This window comes from Leucoraja erinacea, chromosome 9, assembly GCF_028641065.1.
Source record: "Leucoraja erinacea ecotype New England chromosome 9, Leri_hhj_1, whole genome shotgun sequence".
Taxonomy (NCBI): Eukaryota; Metazoa; Chordata; class Chondrichthyes; order Rajiformes; family Rajidae; genus Leucoraja; species Leucoraja erinaceus.
This window is the reverse complement of record NC_073385.1, coordinates 2,490,221-2,502,577: the sequence shown is the minus strand read 5'-3', so window position 1 is coordinate 2,502,577 and position 12,357 is coordinate 2,490,221. Positions and strand designations below refer to the sequence as shown.

Here is a 12,357-nt window from a genome sequence, read left to right as displayed (position 1 = left end):
CTTCCCTCCGGCAGACGTTACAAGGCCTTCTACGCCCGAACCTCCAGACTCAGAAACAGCTTCATTCCCAGAGCTATAGCGGCTCTGAACCGGCCCTGCTGAGTGCCCCCCCATCCCCCTGGACTGTCTCCCTCGGATGGTCACGACACACAGCTTATTTATTTATTTAACTTTTCTTTTTCATCGGTTGGAAGCTGCAAACTAAATCTCGTTGCATTGATGTGCAATGACAATAATATATATTATTATTATTATTATTATTATTATTATTATTATTATTATTATTATTATTATTAAGTCTACTCTGCCATTCAATCATGGCTGATCTACGATTCCCTCTCAACTCCATTCTCCTGCCTTTTCCCCGTAACCCTTGACGTCCGTGATCAGGAACCTGTCAAAGTGTATTGCTTCCTGTTTGAATTGTGCACAGCGGCTGCCCGCTAAGGCTTGTTCTCGACTACTTGGCCACATCAGCCAAGGGCAGCAGATGCATGGAAAAACCATCCCCTCCATTTTCCTCTGTGCATCACACACTGCCATGACTTGAACATATACAGGCATTCATTGTCACTGGCTTAAATAATGGAAATCAAAAAATGGATGTGACCAGGAACTCTTATGACATTAGTTCAAGGCCCATGAATTGTAGTCAGAAAGAGCAATCATTCATCATACATCCAGATGGATACTCTGGCTAGTTTTGAAAGGAGTAAGATAGAATTGTTATTTGAAAGGCCACAGAAAATGTAAATTACTGATTCTATGATTGCAAAGGAGACAGGTTAAATGTTTTAATATAACTGAGTTTAGTATATGTAGTTTGATGCCACGTGTAACAAGGATCAGTGAAAACTTTTTGTTGCGTGCTAACCAGTCAGCGGAAAGTCAATACATGATTACAATCGAGCCAGTCACAGATACATGATTAGGATATGGTGAAGATTTATTGCTCAATCTAACCATGTAAGTCTTGCCCATCAACATCCCGAGAGCTGCATTTCCTCACGGAAAACAAGGGGCAAGAGGACGAAACAACAGGAGGAATACAGATCGATCAATAAATTCTGATCTTGCCAATGCCTTTCACGTTAAGAGAATTTCAGGGGAGAGAGAGAGATACATAGATAAAGAACTTCAAGGTGTGAAAATAGGACAGAAACAGTTGGGGGCAGGACAATGCCTGGCAAGTGATGGGTGGATACAAGTGAGAGGGGAGTGTCTTGATGGGCAAATGTTTGGACAAAGGCTTGAGATGAAAAGCCAAGAATTGAGATAGGAGCAGGGAGGTTCTACTGCAGTTGTACAGGGTCTTGGTGAGACCCCACCTGGAGTATTGCGTACAGTTTTGGTCTCCTAATCTGAGGAAAGACATTCTTGCCATAGAGGGAGTACAGAGATGGTTCACCAGACTGATTCCTGGGATGTCAGGACTTTCATATGAAGAAAGACTGGATAGACTCGGCTTGTACTCGCTAGAATTTAGAAGATTGAGGGGGGATCTTATAGAAACTTACAAAATTCTTAAGGGGTTGGACAGGCTAGATGCAGGAATATTGTTCCTGATGTTGGAGAAGTCCAGAACAAGGGGTCACAGTTTAAAGATAAGGGGAAATCTTTTAGGACAGAGATGAGGAAAACTTTTTTCACACACAGAGTGGTGAATCTGTGGAATTCTCTGCCACAGAAGGGAGTTGAGGCCAGTTCATTGGCTATATTTAAGAGGGAGTTAGATGTGGCCCTTGTGGCTAAAGGAATCAGGGGGTATGGAGAGATGGCAGGTATGGGATACTGAGCTGGATGATCAGCCATGATCATATTGAATGGCGGTGCAGGCTCGAAGGGCCAAATGGCCTACTCCTGCACCTATTTTCTATGTTTCTAGGAGATAAGGATAGAAGAGGCATGAAGTGCAAAGCCAGAGGAAGGGATGTACAGTAGGTGGAAGGGGTTGGAGGAAAAGGGGAGAGGCAGAGAGGGGTGTGCATGTAGATAAGGCACAGGGAATAGAGGGGAGAAAAGGGGGGTTGTTTATCTAAAATATTATTATGATCCTTTTGAATATAAATAATGGAGCTGGAGTTTTGGTGCCTGTACCATAGATTTCCCAAATATATCCCAGGAAGTTCAATTTCCTAGCACTGGGCTTCACATGATGGCAGCTTCTTGCACCCATTGCCTGCAGTGGTGACAGCCCCCAATGCTGGATTCCTCATGTCTAAAGAAGCAGCATAAACATCCACTAGCTTCCTAAGGTCATAGGCTCATAAGGAATAGGAGTAGAAATAGGCCATTCGGCCCATCAAGTCTATTCCACCATTCAATCATGGCTGATCTATCTCCCCCTCCGAACCCCATTGTCCTGCCTTCTCCCCTAGCTTCTTTCCCAGCTTACAGGCCAGGAAATCTTCCCACTGGATCAGCCTGGTCGAACCCAGGAAAAGTATGAATGGGGAAATTCAATTGCCGGGTGAAAGGTCATATATTTTGTGCAAATGCAGGGAGGTCTTTTCAGTTCAAAGGGGAAGACTTTTTTTTTTCTTTTTCTTTTTTAGATATAGCTTCTGGCCAGTTACACCACATACATTTTAGTTTTGCTTTTTATTTGTCCAATAATATGTGGGGCAGCACAGTAATGGGAGCTGATAGAGCTGCTGTTTCACAGCGCCAGAGGCCCGGTTTTGATCCTGACCTCAGGTGTCGGCTGGGTGGAATTGCAAGTTCTCCATGAGACCTTGTGGGTTACCTCCGGGTGCTCCGGTTTCCCCCCACATCCTAAAGACGTGCAGGCTTGTAGGTTTAATTGGCCTCTGTAAACTGCCCAGCGAGTGGATGAGTAAGTGGGATAACATAGAACTCGGGTGAACAGGTGACCCATGTTCAGTGATAGAGAGCATGCTGACCAGTTGCATCGTGGCTTGGTACGGCAATTTGAGCGCCCTGGAGAGGAAAAGACTACAAAAAGTAGTAAACACTGCCCATTCCATCATCGGCTCTGACCTTCCTTCCATCGAGGGGATTTATCACAGTCGCTGCCTCAAAAAGGCTGGCAGTATCATCAAGGACCCACACACCATCCTGGCCACACACTCATCTCCCTGCTACCTTCAGGTAGAAGGTACAGGAGTCTGAAGACTGCAACAACCAGGTTCAGGAATAGCTACTTCCCCACAGCCATCAGGCTATTAAACCTGGCTCGGACAAAACTCTGATTATTAATAACCCATTTTCTGTTATTTGCACTTTATCAGTTTATTTATTCATGTGTGTATATATTTATATTATGGTATATGGACACACTGTTTTGTAGTAAATGCCTACTATGTTCTGTGTGCTGAAGCAAAGCAAGAATTTCATTGTCCTATACAGGGACACATGACAATAAACTCACTTGAACTTGAACTTGAAGTGGGGTAATCTAGGGTTAGCATGGACTCGGTGGGCCGAAGGGCCTGATTCTACACTGCTTCTTCTACTCAATCAATCAATTTATTTATCAGTTAAAGATTAAAAAAATTAACTGTGGAGTGAGAAAGTAAGTGGTGGAATAATATCTTTTTTTGATGTTTTTCGTGATAGTTCTGCAGAACTGCATCTCCCAAAACTATCACTGAGGACATCGTACCAGCTCAATAACCCACTGACGGCCATGGGTCTTGAGGATGCATTTACTAACCGTGCAAACTTCTCTGGAATATCTGAAACTCCATTGAAAGTATCAAAGGTAAACCCGCTGGAACATTACATACATAGAATGCATTTATCAGAAAACAACACAAAGTCTGGGGAAATGTGTAGGAAGGAACTGCAGATGCTGGTTTAAACCAACGATAGACGCAAAATGCTGGAGTTACTGAGCGGGACAGGCACAATCTCTCTTAGAAACATAGAAATTAGGTGCAGGAGTAGGCCATTCGGCCCTTCGAGCCTGCACCGCCATTCAATATGATCATGGCTGATCATCCAACTCAGTATCCCGTACCTGCCTTCTCTCCATACCCTCTGATACCCTTGGCCACCAGGGCCACATCTAACTCCCTCTTAAATATAGCCAATTAAGTGGCCTCAACTACCCTCTGTGGCAGAGAATTCCAGAGATTCACCACTCTCTGTGTGAAAAAAAGTTCTTCTCATCTCGGTTTTAAAGGATTTCCCCTTAATCCTGAAGCTGTGACCCCTTGTCACTGGACTTCCCCCACACATCGGGAACAATCTTCCTGCATCTAGCCTGTCCCCCCCTTAAGAATTTTGTAAGTTTCTATCTGTCCCCTCTCAATCTTCTAAATTCTAGAGAGTATAAACCAAGTCTATCCAGTCTTTCTTCATAAGACAGTCCTGACATCCCAGGAATCAGTCTGGTGACCCCTCTCTGCACTCCCTCTATGGCAATAATGTCCTTCCGCAGATTTGGAGACCAAAACTGTATGCAATACTCAGGTGTGGTCTCACCAAGACCCTGTACAACTGCAGTAGAACCTCTCTGCTCCTATACTCAAATCCTTTTGTAATGAAAGCTAACATACCATACGATTTCTTTACTGCCTGCTGCACCTGCATGCCTACCTTCAATGACTGGTGTACCATGACACCCAGGTCTGGCTGCATCTCCCCCTTTCCCAATCGGCCACCATTTAGATCCATAGTCTGCTTTGGTCTTTGCCACCAAAATGCCTAACCTCACATTTATCCACATTATACTCCCATCTGCCAAAACATTTGCCCACTCACCCAGCCTATCCAAGTCACCCAGAGTCTCCTAGCATCCTCCCGCACAGCTAACACTGCCCCCATTTTGTGTCATCCAAACTTGGAGATGTAGCCTTCAATGGGTTCATCCAGATGTCATTAATATACACAAAAAGCTGGGGTCCCAGTACTGAGCCTTGGGGTACCCCACTAGTCACTGCCTGCCATTGTGAAAAGGACCCGTTTACTCCTACTCTTTGCTTCCTGTTTGCCAGCCAGTTCTCTAACCAAATCAATACTGAAATGAATGCCTTGTGCTTTAAGTTTTATACTAATCTCTTATGTAATACCTTGTCAAAAGCCTTCTGGAAGTCCAGATACACTTGATCCACTGGTTCTCCCCTTCCACGCTACTGTTACATCCTCGTGAAATTCTATAAGATTCGTCAGACATGATTTACCTTTCGTAAATCCATGCTGACCACCAATGATTTCACCACTTTCCAAATGTGCTGCTATCCCATCTTTAATAACTGAATCTAGCAGTTTCCCCACTACCGATGTTAGACTAACTGGTCTGTAATTCCCCATTTTCTCTCTCCCTCCCTTCTTAAAAAGTGGGGTTACGTTTGCTACCCGCCAATCTTCAGGAACTACTCCAGAATCTAAAGCGTTTTGAAAGATTATTACTAATGCATCCACTATTTCAGGAGCTACTTGTCTTAAGTACTCTGGGATGCAGCCTATCTGGCCCTGGGGATTTATCGGCCTTTAATCCATTCCCAGTCCAACACCACTTCCCTTTCTAACCTGGATTTCACTCAATTCATTCCTCAACTCCTTTGACCCGCGGTCAAACTGCTATTTCCGGCAAACCTTCATTTTCCACATGGGTACCCTTAGCAAGACGGAACCAAAGTAGTTATTCAATTGGAATTCGCCATATCCTTGTTCCCCATGATCAACTACCCTGTTTCTGACTGCAAGGGACCTACATTTGTTTTAACTAATCTCTTTCACATATCTATAAAAACTTTTGCAGTCAGTTTTTATGTTCCCTGCCAGTTTTCTTTCATAATCTATTTTTCCCTTCCTAATTAAGCCCTTTGTCCTCCTCTGCTGGTCTTTGAATTTCTCCCAGTCCTCCGGTATGCTTCTTTTTCTGGCTAATTTGTACGCATCATCCTTCGCTTTAATATTATCCCTGATTTCCCTTGTTATCCATGGATGCACTACCTTCCCTGATTTATTCTTTTGCCAAATTGGGATGAACAATTTTTGTAGTTCATCCATGCAGTCTTTAAATGTCTTCCATTGCATATCCACCGTCAACCCTTTTAGAATTAATTGCCAGTCAATCTTGGCCAATTCACGTCTCAATTCTTGTCTCTATATCTCTTGTTTCCCTTATCCCTAACCAGTCTAAAGAAGGGTCTCAACCCGAAACGTCACCCATTCCTTCTCTCCAGAGATGCTGCCTGTCCCGCTGAGTTACTCCAGCATTTTGTGTCTATCCAAGGAACTGTAGATGCTGGGTTGCGCTGAAGATAGACACAAAAAGCTGGAGTAACTCTGCTGGTCAGGCAGCATGTCTGGAGAAAAGGAATAGGTGACATTTCGGGTCAAGACCCTTCTTTGAAATGGTTTTCAAATTATGAGGATGGTGCAAATGTTTAAATGTGCATGTAATAGTTGGACATCGTACAATGTCACAAACTTGACCACTTTCTTGTTCTCTCTGTCACCATCGTTGGGTACAGACTATCGACTAACATCTACCACAAACCTACCAACTCCCACAATTATCTGGGTTGCACTACCTCCCATCTGCTGCTCTCGAGATGAGGCTTTTTATTCTAGGGGATGTCCTCTTTCTTTAGTAAACACGACTTCCCTCCTGCTGCCCTAAACACATCCCTCATCTCCGTCCAACAGTATATCCAGGTGAGACAGAGATTGCCGTGCACCTCATCTACTGCATCCAGTGTTGCCAATGTGGCCTCCTGTACATCGGTGAGACCAAGCGTAGACCTGGCTGCCAAGGCCTTTGACCCCTTCCCAGTCCAGATTGCCCTTTCTGTCCTTGGCCACCCCCATTGCCAGAGTGAGACCGCACTCAAACTGCAGGAACAACACCTTCATATTCTACATGGGTACCTTGCAACACGATGGTATGAACAGAGAATTCTCTCTCTACCCTTCCACCTATATTCCTTCCTCTAGCTTCACCCATTGCAACTCTTCAATCATTTTATTTCCCACCTTCTGTCTTTTTATTTCCGGCCTTTACCCAAGCATTTGCTCATCAACCCACCCCCCTCTCCCACCCACCACACCCCACCACCCCTCACCTGTATCCACCAGGCTGCCTGGCTTTGTCCTCACCCTCCTCTCTGCCCCGCCCCACAAACAGACTGAAGAAGGGTGAAAAGCTTTTGTTGCATGCTAAAGGGCTTGTCCCACTGTACGAGGTAATTCAATAGCTCTCCCGTGTTTAAAACAAAAGCAAACTCGTGGTAAGTACATAGAATGTACGTAGCGGGTACGTCGGAGCTCGTGGATGTCTCGTAGCGGCTCGTAACACTAACGGCAGGTACTCGGGAAACGCGGTAACACGTGAAGATTTTTCAACAGTGTGAAAAATATCCACGAGAGCCCCGAGTACCTCTGAACGGCTATTACCGTAATTCTCCGAGTTCGAATCCGGGGAAACTCGGGAGAACTCTTGAATTACCTCGTACAGTGGGACACGCCCTTAACCAGTCAGTGAAAAGTCAATACAAAGCATGATTACAATCGAACCATCCACAGTGTATAGATGATACATGTCTAAGGGAATAACGTGAATATCATTTTGAGCATGATAACGTCCAAAGGTCTCCAATGAGACAGACAGTAGCTCAAGACCACTCTCCAGTTGTTGGTCTCCAGTTGCCTGATAACAGCTGAGAAGAAACTGTCCCTGAATTTGCGTTTTCACAGTTCTCTACCTTTAGATTATAATCGCATTAAATTATAGTGTTTAGAAAACAAGATGAAGTGTAAGATGAAATCCCTCTGCTGTTAATCAGAATTCACGGTTCCTTGTTCTTGTAGGTGGTTCACGAGGCTGTACTGGATATCGATGAAACAGGAACAGAAGCTTCTGCAGTTACAGGAGTTGAAATGATGCCAATGTCGATGCCCTTACAGTATAAATTTAACAGACCTTTTTTGTTCCTAATTGTTGATCACACTGTCAGGATTGTCCTCTTTGCTGGGAGAGTGATGAACCCCAACACTTGACCAGTCTCCATCCACACTGTCCCAAAAACTGATGTCTCTGGGTGAAAACTGATTCAGTCACTTCTAAAAACCACAGCTAACATTTAAATATTGAGAGTTGACAGACTTAATTTAGTTTGTAAGTTTGCTTTGTAATAGGTTAATATGTCAGATATCGACTGTTTGTCAGTGCGGGCAAGTTAGGCCAACAGGCCTGCTTTCATGCTGTCTTACTCTAACACTATTAAGTGATTTCAAGCAAAGAAACCTCTTTAAAGATGTCCCAGCTCACCGTACTTACTTCAAATATAGAGACATGTATTGTCAAGTTTTGCCTAATAAATAATTAATCCAAGAATCAAAAAGTCAAGTTGAGAGCGTCAAGAGTATTTAATTTTTGAATGGGCCGAAATGGGACAATGAAATTCGTACTTGCAGAAGCACAACTAGTTTGTAAACAGAGCACCCCAGGGGTAACATAATAAACAAACAAACAAAACGTTTGATGCATTTAAAAAAACTCAATATAGTGCAAAATAAAACAAAGAATAAAGTCCCTAGGGCAACCAAGACATAGTATAGTTCGTACTTTGGTTGGAGGCATGGTGTTCAATAGTCTGTGTTCAAGAGGGAACTGCAGATGCTGGAAGATCGAAGGTACACAAAATTGCTGGTACACATCTGTGTTCAAGAGTCTGCTGGTCGTTGATAAGATGTTGTTTCTGAACCTGGACGTCACAGTTTTCAGACTCCTATACCTTCTTCCTGATGGCAGGAATGAAAAGCAAATCTGGCCAGGGTGGGCTGCGTCCTTATTAATAATAATACGTGTGTGTGTGTGTGTCCCCGTAACCCCCAGGATTTTTGTACAACCTTGGTCTTCCTCTTCTAAAGTCAACAATCAGCTCCTTGGGTACACTGACATTGGGAGTAAGGTTTAGGAAGGAACTGCAGGTGCTGGTTTAAACCAAAGATAGACACAAATTGCTGGAGTAACTCAACGGGGAAGGGAGCATCTCTGGAGAGAAGAAATGGGTAGCGTTTCGGATCGAGACCCTTTGTCAGTCGACCTGAAATGTCATCCATTCCTTCTCTCCGGAGATGCTGCCTGTCCCGCTGAGTTACTCCATCATTTTGTCTCTACTTTGGGAGTAAGGTTGTTGTCCTGGCACCATTCTATCAGACAATCTATCTCCCTCCTAAACTCTGACTCATCAATGTCCCTAACTTGTCTATCGACCGTGTTGTAATCGGCGAATTTAAAGATGGAGTTGGAACTGCGTTCAGCCGTGGGTATAGAGTTAGTAGAACAAGGGAGTGAGCACACTGCCCTGAGGTTCCCCTGTGCTGATGATTATTGAGAGGGGAGTGTTATTGCCAATTTGTACCAATCTGAACTAGGTCAAAGGTTGGAGGGGATGATGGCGTTGAACACCAACCTATAGTCTATGAACAACATCCTGACATGTGTGATTCTATTGTCCAAGTGGTTCAGTGCAGAGTGGGGAGCCAGTGAGACCACATCCACATTGATCTACCAATCGGTAAATTGTAATGGGTTCATGTTCTTGCCAAGGTAGGATTTAATATGCGTCATAACCACCTCTTAAAGCACTTCATCAGCACGGACATTACTGGTTGGTAGCTATTGAGGCATGTCACCTTACTCTTCTTGGGCACCGGTATTATTGATGCACTGTTAACGCAGGGAGGAACCTCAGATCTCAGCAATGAGAGGTTGAAGATATCTGCAAAAACTCCAGCCAGTTGCTGCAGGGTTTGAGACTGCCACCAGGTACACCATTGGGTCCAGACATTTTCCGAGGGCACCCTTTCCTGAAGGATCCTCAGTAGTCGGCAATGCTGAACATCTGCCCACTTCCTTTAACTAAAGGCATAAAAAGTAAAGTCGCCATTATCCAGCCTCCACCATGCTGAGTTCTGGAGGTTAGGAGATTTGTAAAACAGCAACTAGATAACTGAACTGTACGTGTTTCATTTGTTAAACTATAACGAGAATAACGTCAGCAAAAGTATCATAAGATGATAAGACATAGGAACAAGATTAGGCCATTTGGCCCATCGAGTCTGCTGCACCATTTGTTCATGGCTGATCTATATTTCCCTCTCAACCCCATTCTCCTGCCTTCTCCCCACAGCCTTTGACACCCTTACTAATCAAGAACCTATCAAAATACCTTTAAAAATACCCAATAACATGGCCTCCACCAAGAGCCAAGAGACTCAAGTGTGCTTCATTGTCATTTGTGTTTAAGAATGAACTGCAGATGCTGGAAAATCGAAGGTACACAAAAATGCTGGAGAAACTCAGCGGGTGCAGCAGCATCTATGGAGCGAAGGAAATAGGCAACGTTTCGGGCCGAAACCCTTCTTCAGACTGATCCCCTGCTGAGTTTCTCCAGCATTTTTGTGTTTTATTGTCATGTGGCCCAGATGGAACAATGAAATTCCTACTTGCTGCAGCACAACAGAACATGTAAACATAGTACCACCTTCTGTGGCAAAGATTTCCACAGATTCATCAACTCTGACTAAAGATATTCCTCCTCATTTCCATTCAAAAGGTGGGTCCTTTTTATTCTGAAGCTGTGCCCTCTGGTCCTAGACTCTCCCACGACGAGAAACATCCTCACAACATCCACTCTATCTATGCCTTTTACTATTCGATAAATTTCAATGAGATCCACCCTCTACCTTCTGAACTTTCGCAATGCAGGCCCAGAGCCTTCAAATGTTTATCATAAGTGACCCCAATCATCCCCAGGATCATTCTCGTAAGCCTTGTGTGGACCCTCGCCAAACCAACACAGATATGGGGCCCAAAACTGCTCACAATATTCCAATTGTGGTCTGACCAGTCCCGAATAAAGCCTCAGCATTACAGCCCTGTTTTTAGATTCAGATTCAGATTCAGATTCAGATTCAATTTTAATTGTCATTGTCAGTGTACAGTACAGAGACAACGAAATGCATTTAGCATCTCCCTGGAAGAGCGACATAGCACATGATTTGAATAAATAATAATAAGTGTCCGGGGGGGGGGGTGGTGATTGGCAGTCACCGAGGTACATTGTTGAGTAGAGTGACAGCCGCCGGAAAGAAGCTGTTCCTCGACCTGCTGGTTCGGCAACGGAGAGACCTGTTTGCGCCTCCCGGATGGTAGGAGGTTAAACAGTCCATGGTTGGGGTGAGAGCAGTCCTTGGCGATGCTGAGCGCCCTCCGCAGACAACGCTTGCTTTGGACAGACTCAATGGAGGGGAGCGTGGAACCGGTGATGCGTTGGGCAATTTTCACCACCCTCTGCAATGCCTTCCAGTCGGAGACAGAGCAGTTGCCATACCATACTGTGATGCAGTTGGTAAGGATGCTCTTTTATATTCTAGTCCTCTCAAAATAAATGCAAACATTGCATTTGCCTTCCTTACTATCGATTCAACTTGCAAATTAACCATTTGGGAATACAGTGCCAGCACTCCCAAGTCCCTTTCTACCTCCGATTTCTGAATTCTCTCCACATTTAGAAAATATTCTCTAGTAAAGGTAAAGATTGTTTCCATATAGTTCCCACAATAATTTATTTCTCTAGTTTAAAACTGCAAGAAACAGGCCCGTCAAGTCAATGTTTTGCCATTCAATGAATTAAAGGCTGATCTGATGTAGACACAAAAAGCTGGAGCAGGGCAGCGGGTCAGACAGCATCTCTGGAGAAAAGGAATAGGTGACTTTTTGGGCGGGACTCTTCCTCAGACTGAGAGTCAGGGGAAAGGGAAACAAGAGATGGAGACAGAGATATAGAGGGATATGGAACAAATGAATGAAAGATATAGAACGATACACCATGGCAACAGAGTCCACACCAACTATCAATCACCCATTCACACTAGTTCCATATTTTCCACTTTCTCATCCACTCCCTATACACTAGAGCAATTTACAAAAGCCAAATAATCTACAAACCTGCACTTATTTGGGATGTGGGAGGAAACTGGAGCACCCGGAGAAAACCCATATGGTCACAGTCATAGAGCCCTTCAGCACAACTCACCTGGACCGACAAACATGCTCCATCTACACTATCTACCCACCTGCCATATCCTTCTTAACCTATCCTATCTATGTACCTGCCCAAATATCTTTTAAATGTTATGATAGTACCTGCTTCAACAACCACATCTGGCAGCTTCTTTTGTATATCCTCCACCCATTATGTACAAAGTTGCCCCTAAGATTCCAAGTGAATCTTTTCCCGCTCACCTTAAACCTATGTCCTCTGGTTCATGACTCCCCTACTCTGGGCAAAAGATTGTGTATTCCCCTCACGATCCTATAAGATCACACTTCCTCCTTCTGCACTCCAAGAAATAAAGTCCGAGCTAGCTCAACCT

At 44.2% G+C, this 12,357-nt stretch overlaps 1 protein-coding gene across 1 annotated transcript in view; it reads left to right on the top strand.

Moving 5' to 3' along the window:
• The window catches only part of LOC129700580 (alpha-1-antiproteinase-like), a 60,654-nt gene extending 52,334 nt beyond the window's left edge, over positions 1-8,320 (top strand). The window contains exons 7-8 of the mRNA XM_055641198.1: positions 3,580-3,724; positions 7,783-8,320. Of these exons, the coding sequence (XP_055497173.1) occupies positions 3,580-3,724; positions 7,783-7,971 (334 nt within the window). The 3' untranslated portion in view covers positions 7,972-8,320. The remainder of the gene's footprint in view (positions 1-3,579; positions 3,725-7,782) is intronic.
• Positions 8,321-12,357: the final 4,037 nt, after the last annotated feature.